Genomic DNA, 7694 nt, shown 5'->3' with positions numbered 1-7694 from the left:
CTCCACTGAACTAAATCTTAAGTTTAAGCCTGTGAGTACAGTTCAAAAGACACACATTATTTATATATATGTATGTATAGCATTGAGCAGTGTTGGCCTAGCGGCTTCAGCGTGCGCCTCTCATCCCTGATGTCGTAGTTTCTATTCCTGGCTGTGCTCCAATGGACTTTCTATGTGCGCATTTAATATTCGCTTGAACGGTGAAGGAAACCGGCTTGTCTTAGACCCAAAAAGTCGACGGCGTGCGTCAGGCACAGGAGGCTGATCACCTACTTGCCTATTCGATTAACAAATAATCATGACGCAGATACAGAAATCTGAGGCCCTGAAGTAAAAAGGTTGCAGCGCCACTGATTAATTTTTTTAGCCTAAACTGTTTATGCACATTTTAAAATATTCTATAACGTTTTCTTTGTTCGATCGCATTTCAAAATTGTAAGTCATAAACAAACGAGCGTTTCCAACTTTTACGAGATGGGTAAAAATAAAACGAACCGTTACCGAGGTCAATGACTTTAATAACTAAAATATCTAATTAAACCAAAATATTTTACAAAAATAGTTCGCTTCTAACAACCCGTGTACAATATTTTTGTATAGGCGAATACATTTTGGAATTTTACATTATTAGCCCATAAAACATTATTATTATTTATAGAAAAAAAGTAGAAAAATATTTATTTTTACAAGACCAAAAAAATCATCAGACATCAGCCTTTACATACCAACTTAATATCAAATTATATTTATCATCCCATTAATGTTAATTTATATAACGCTAAGAATTTCTTGGAAGTATTCAATACAATGACTCTGTAATAAAGTAGCAACATAATCGCTCATTTAAAAAAATCCTAAATACTTTCAACTACGAAATTTCACATATAACGCATAGAAAAAATAATTCGAGAAAAATTAATCTACAGAGGTCAAAAATACTCATTTTAATTTAAACAGAAAATATTTATGTTTCTCTTTAACGTAAAATAAAGTAAATAAAAATTAGACACACTTAATTATGGCCAGCATAACTATTTGTCCTTTAGAAACTAGATTTCAAATAAAACAGAGTACCAACAACTTATACACGTCGGCGACACTAGTACTGTATATAATAGTCATAATTTTAGATCGTCATATTTCATAAAACACTACGAAAGTTCGCGCATAATTTGTCTCAAACACATGAGCCAGTTCACCAATTACGCGACATCATTCTTAATGCAACTTATCATGTGATAAGTACACAAGCCATGAATTCTAGATCACAAAGAGTTATAGCTGTTTAGACTGTGTCTAATTATAGTTCAACCGACTTTATTTATTAGCTCGTCGCAAATAGCGGTCAACTCTTTGTTCGCTTTAGTTTTCTGCGCAAGCGTTTCCTCGAGGGATGATATGTGTAAATCCTTCCTTTTCATCATTGCCTGTAGTTTCAGAACCTCTGCTTCGTGACCTTTGTTCAACTTTTCAAGTTCTTGATTTGCGTGGTTTAGCTTACCGGTGGCGTGTTGTTTCAATAGCTCATAGTTGTTCTGAATCTTCACTTGATTATCTGCAAACTCTTGAAGTGATTTTTTCAGGGAGTCTTCGTTCGCTTTTAGGCTTAAAATAATTTGTTTACTCTTTTCATATTTGCTGTGCAAGTCGTTAAATGATATTTCCAAAGTTGATAAATGTGCAGTTTGTTCGTTACGGTCTTTAATAAGTCGCATTCGTTCTTCAGCATGCTGCTTCTTAGACTGTTCGAGTTCAGCAACTAGAGTTGCAATTGTCCTTTCATATTCTTCAACAACAGTCGCCATATTTTTGTTTTGTTTATTTTTTTCTGATAGTTCATTATTTAAGTCTTTTATTTTTCTTAGTCTGTCTTCACTCTCGTATTCTAAAGTTTTCACTTGAGATTCCAACGCGCCGAGCCTGTTAGTTAGTTCTTTACGATCATTTCTTAACACCTGTACGTGCATTTCTTTCTCGGCTAACATCTCTCTTAACTGCGTGAGAGCTACATCGGTGTGCTGCTGTTCTGAACAAATTTGAGGTATACTCGTATCGTGGCATAAGGATGTACTAGTATTTCCACTAAGGGAAAGAAGCTTATCTATAACTGCCATAGCAGGGGACGTGAATGTTAAAGATTGCCTATTTCTTTTAGGAGGAGTTGCATTTTTTCTAGGGGATGCAACAGCTGGATTCACTACCATAGTAGGTTTTGATATATTATTACCACTTGATTCATCAATATGATCAAAAGTTGGAACATTTCTACTACATGATGGAAATGCGTTAGCTGTTTCGGCGTATAAATAACATTCTTCCTGTTGTGTTTCTTTTTTTGGCGTGCTTTGTTTCTTTTGAAAATTGCTTAAAGCTGCTAAAATTCCATCACTTGATACTCTCTTCGCAAATAAAGGATCAAACTTGAGGAATAAACTCTCTTTACCACTGTCAGCTACTATATTGGCCTGATTTTGATTCAATAAAAATTCAAACGCTTCAGCATCAATAAACATTTCATTTTCAGCCTCATCAGTTTGTTGTTTAGGAAGGTCATCAAATGCCATATTATAATCATGCTTTTCGTCACTAATAAGTTTGTCACCTTTTTCAATCTCGCCTAAATTGTCTTCATCTAAGAATGGTCCTTCAATAGTATCTTCATCTTCTGTATTTACTTCTTTTAAGGTCTCGTCTTCATGTCTAGATTTTTCAATAAAATATCTATCCTCCAGAGTTTCTTTAGTGTCATCGTTATTAATAATCACCGTAGTATTATTTTTATTTGAATCTAAGAGCTCGATGTTTTCTGCATTAAAGGTATCATTGACTAATGGTGGTGTTAAACATACTTTAGTTCTAGTAGTGAACGGGTTAAAATTTCTAACGTCGATCTCAGGTAAATTAAATACGTTTCTTTCACTAACATCGTAAGAAACGTTCAAATCACACCTTTTATGATCATTAATAACAATATTATCTATTTCTGAATCGTTTGCAGTTACTACGTGAGCATCAATATTGCTTTCGTTTGCATCATTGTGAATTTCAATTTGGTTTAACATCTGATCTTTACTTTGAAGAGCTTCAATTAGTTGAGTTTCATCTAATTTCTTGCTATTATTTTCTTTTACACATGAGACGGCTTCAGTTAAAGTGGAGTCCGTATTCTTTTTACAGCTAACATTTAGCTTTTTTGATAAGGGTTGTGACTTTCTCTTATTCTGTAGTAACTTTTGTCTACTTTTTGGTTTATTGATGGTTTCAATTGGGGTAAAAGTATCGGTAGCTGGATTATTTCCCGGAGGTGAAGATCTCATCTTAGTTTTCGTGGCGAACGGGTCGTTAATTTCATCAAAATTGAAATGGTACCCCATTGATTCTATTTTAATGGTTGTAGATGGTGTTTCAAGTATATCGGATTTTGTTTCAAAAGGATTGTCGAGAACTACAGTGCATTTACTTTGGCTGTTAATATTTACAACTTCTAAATCATCTTGATCTAGTTTCTGAGTTTTGCAGGGAGATTCTTGTGTTTCTGTGCAATTAATTTCAAATACTTCTTCATTTATTATATCACATTTATTTGGCAAAGTTGAATTGGAATCTAAAGCTTTAATAACATTTATTTCTACATTAATGTCATTTTTCAAATCCGTTATCAAATTTTCTTCCTTAATATCTCCTGTAACTGTTAAATTTGGTAAGCTTAGTTTATTAAGCATTATGTTTTCATCATTAGCTAAATTTCCAGTACTTTTTAAAGTTTTATTTTCAACTTGAGTATCATATTTTTCTTTAATCGCTAAAGCTTCATATTCCTTTTCTGATAAAACAGCCGGTTCAACTTCCGTATGACTAGTATTATCAATAAAATCTTCTTGGGGTGTATGATCATTTATAAAGTGAGTGCCACTAATTATCTTTGATGAGCCTTCAAAATCCAATAATTGGTTTTCATTTAGTATGTCAGGTTGCAAACAAACTCTATCATCATGGAAAATATTATAATCAGGAATTATATTTTTAGTCTCATCGAATTTAAACACAGGATTTAGTTGGAAAGAGTTGTGAGCCTGATATTTTAAATCACTATTGTTATTATTTGTCAGGGATTTATTATTTTCGACAATTAAAGGTTCTACTGTATTGTCATTGCTTACATCTTTCTCTATATCTTTACTGTCAATTGTGTTATTACAAATTTCAGTGCTGAATGCGGTAGCCTGAATTGACCTAAGCATATCTATGTTTTTAAGGTCAATTTTGTTACTAATATTATTCTTTACATCACCAATATCGTTATGCAAATCTTCAAAAATTTGTTCTTTAAACATTGCACAATTATCATGCAACATACCTGACTCAATAGCAGCTGTGCTAACTTGAATACTACTTTGATCTTCTAACTTGTCTGCATTCATTAAATCAACATCACTTTTGTTAACCATTTCAATATCATGTTTATAAATTTCTTCTCTCTTTAACAAAAATTCAGTGTTTTCATTTGATTGTACCACATCTGGCAGGTCAGATTTATTATTAATATTTTCACTGATATCATCATCAATTGCAGTTGTGAAATTTTCGGAATATTTGGTTTCAAAACCTTTTCTATTGTTAGGTAAGTCATTTATAATGCTAGTAAAAGTTTCTTGATTTACAGAAGCCTCTGTAATGTGAACTTGATTATTATCATTATTTGCCTCTATTCCAGCAGTTATTGCAAGATTGTTACTAACACCACAGCCAACGGTAATTGTAGTATTTATGTCTAAAATATCCTCGTTATATGAAAGGGTTTTATTTAAATCTTCATTATGTATTTTATTCAATGCCACTTCCTTCTGTATTGTTTCAGAAGGTAAATGATCGCCTGTGTGATTTACAATATCAACTGGTGCATTTGATATTTCTTCATCAATTTCTATACTAGTTTGTGGCTGTTTTGGTTCTAGAGATTCTTCAGCACTTAGAGATTCTATACTTGTTTGTGGCTGTTTTGGTTCTAGAGCTTTTTCAACACTTAGAGATTTTGTATGTAATTTGTCTATAGTTTCACTTTCTATTTTATCCTCTGTGTATAAATGGGAGCCATGATTTATTGCTTTATTTAATTTCATATGCTTATTATCAAAATCATTATTTAGACATACACTTTCTACAATTGGTTCTTTACTTATTGTCTTATTCACATTCTCTATCATGTCAATACCTAAACTATCCATATATGTTTCAATATTAACAGTTTCATTTAATTCAGTATTTTGGAGGCTTTTTCCTGTTATAGCATTCATATTAATGGTTTCTTTCATGGCATAAGAATTGTGTTTAGAGTCAAGACTAATAGGGTCATCTTTATATGAATCAGTAACTTCACTTCCAATATCCATTTTGATAACAAATGCACCATTACGTGTAATATCAGATTCTTCTTGTGGATTTGATTTGGTTATGCTAGAGACAACCTCCATATTTTCAAATTCCAGACCTGACATATCAATGTTAGAATCTTGATTTAAGTGTTTACCAACAAATGGTTCATTTTCATGAATTTGATCTGCTTCAGAACTGTTTAATGTTGTTTCACAATCCTTGAACTCTGAATCAGATTCATAATTATTTATAATGGTACTGGCATCCTTTTCTTCAATTTCTTTAATATTATTAGCTGTTATAGTCTCATTTAATGAAATATCCATGTACTCAAGAGAAATATTCCTATTATCTTGAACTATATTACTAATAGCTGGCTTAACATTAGAACTTATATGAGTAGGAAATAAAATATGTAAAGGCACTTTTTCTTCTTTGAAAAATACAGCAGAATCTTCTTTCCAGTGTAATTCTCTATCTAAATCATCATTGAATGTAACACTTTCTTTTAAAGCACAATTTCTTTTAGAATTTTTCATAGGTGTTGACGCTAAGACTGTTCCGGCTTGAGGTTCGGAGTCCACAGTTTGTAAATTCAAAACAGCTTCCTGAGAGTCTTTATTTTCATCATCTCTATCTAGTACAGGTGGAATTGGGCTTTGTGATGATCTAAACATGCTGAGGACACTCTTTAACCCTCTCATGATAGGTGAGCCACCATCTTTTGGAATTTCTTTTGTTGGAGTTGTGGCTTCTGGGGTATGACCCAAAGATGAAGATGTACTTGGTAATGATAAGCTTTCCATATCAGCTCCATCAATATTCAGATTTATATTATTTTTATCATCAAGTAACCTTTTCTCAATGGTATTTCTTTCTAAGTCTGTACACTGACTTGATGTTATTGATTGTAATGGTAAAGACTTTGGTGATTTTAATAAAGCATTGCAATTGGCTAATGTAGAGTTCAATGATCGTGTAAGGTTGGAGTTACCATTTAAAATGTGGTCTTCAACAACCGAAATATTCTTATCATCAATGTTAGCAGTAAAACTTCTTGACATTGATGAAGTTCCTTGAGTAATAGAGCATATATGTTTCACCTCTGACACATCCAAATTCTCATGCAACTTTTCAAAACACGGCGCTCTTGGTAAAGCATTATTAATGTGAAATGTATTCTCCTTGTTATCAAAGTCACTTTCTATACCATCCAACTCCATAGGCTCCACGTGAGCCATTGTTCACTAAGTCAATTATTTTTTTCAATTAAATAGTCAATGCACTTTTATATAGTCTCATAAAGTTCTCTTGTTATAACGAAGACATCTACGAAGTTTGTCAAAAATGAAAACAAAAATACACGAACACGCAATTCACTCTGAATAATCTATTTTTAACTTTTTTATACACGAAGTCACTCGACGATCATTTTATATAACATAAGCGCCCGAGGGAATTTTGCCAAATCGCGTAGCCGTTACGATCTCACTCAAAGGAGGATAACAACAAATTATAAACACCGTTTTCAATTTTTCAAACAGCAACGGGCAATCGGCGATTAATTGTTGTCAATGCCAATGTCTATCTCTGACCTCACAGATACTACGAATGTTTTTTACAGATTACATGATTTAGCTAACTGCTGAATCTATTACAATTTTTTATTAACGTTGGTAGATATAATTATAAATATTGAAATAAAGCATACTGAAGACATGTACACCAAAATTACTCAACATTAATATGTAGTTATATACTATACGATTTAAAGATTTCGGTAACAAGAACAATATTCGACGCTTAGGTGACACAATGTTTGAAGTTTAAAATATAAATAAGTTTAAAAAACTTTTATTAGGTTTTTAAAAGTATTATTATAAAGACTAAGATAAACGCCTGTGGCAATGTATACAAAAATGTAAAGTGTGCTATTTAATAACTTTTCGAGAAGAAAGTCAATTGTCATTCAATTGTAGTGATGTAAGAAGTGCAGCTGTAAACTGTAATAAATTGTAATCATAGACTGACATTATATGGTTATAATCTCTAGTATTTTTACAAACTTCATAATTCATATGTTCATGGTTCATCCTTCACAACCAGACTTCACAATTTAGTGAATTTACTGATTACTTGCATCATTGCATGCAACTACTCCGCTATTGAGTTCATCATAATTACTGTACGTTTGAAGTTCGTTCTATTGTGGAAGGTAACGTATATTTTATTCATACTTTAAAAAATTAGGAAACCACGTCGTGGCATACGAATTCATGATAATAACAGTAATTAATTATAAGTTTTCCTCGACTACTAAA

General features: G+C 32.1%; 1 protein-coding gene across 1 annotated transcript; it reads right to left on the bottom strand.

The window, feature by feature from the left end:
- Positions 1 to 523: 523 nt before the first annotated feature.
- On the bottom strand, positions 524 to 6928 carry LOC123718781. Its single transcript, XM_045675572.1, has one exon. It carries the CDS (start codon positions 6612 to 6614, stop codon positions 1308 to 1310), a length of 5307 nt encoding a protein of 1768 aa, XP_045531528.1. The 5' UTR covers positions 6615 to 6928; the 3' UTR covers positions 524 to 1307.
- Between the last annotated feature and the right edge of the window lie 766 nt (positions 6929 to 7694).

This window comes from Pieris brassicae, chromosome 2, assembly GCF_905147105.1.
Source record: "Pieris brassicae chromosome 2, ilPieBrab1.1, whole genome shotgun sequence".
Lineage (NCBI taxonomy): Eukaryota > Metazoa > Arthropoda > Insecta > Lepidoptera > Pieridae > Pieris > Pieris brassicae.
The sequence above is the reverse complement of the archived record's forward strand: the minus strand, read 5'-3'. Positions and strand labels throughout refer to the sequence as shown.

What these genes read in the sequence shown, in the direction of transcription:
- LOC123718781 (XM_045675572.1), bottom strand. Translation starts at nt 6,614, where the DNA reads ATGGCTCACGTGGAGCCTATGGAGTTGGATGGTATAGAAAGTGACTTT.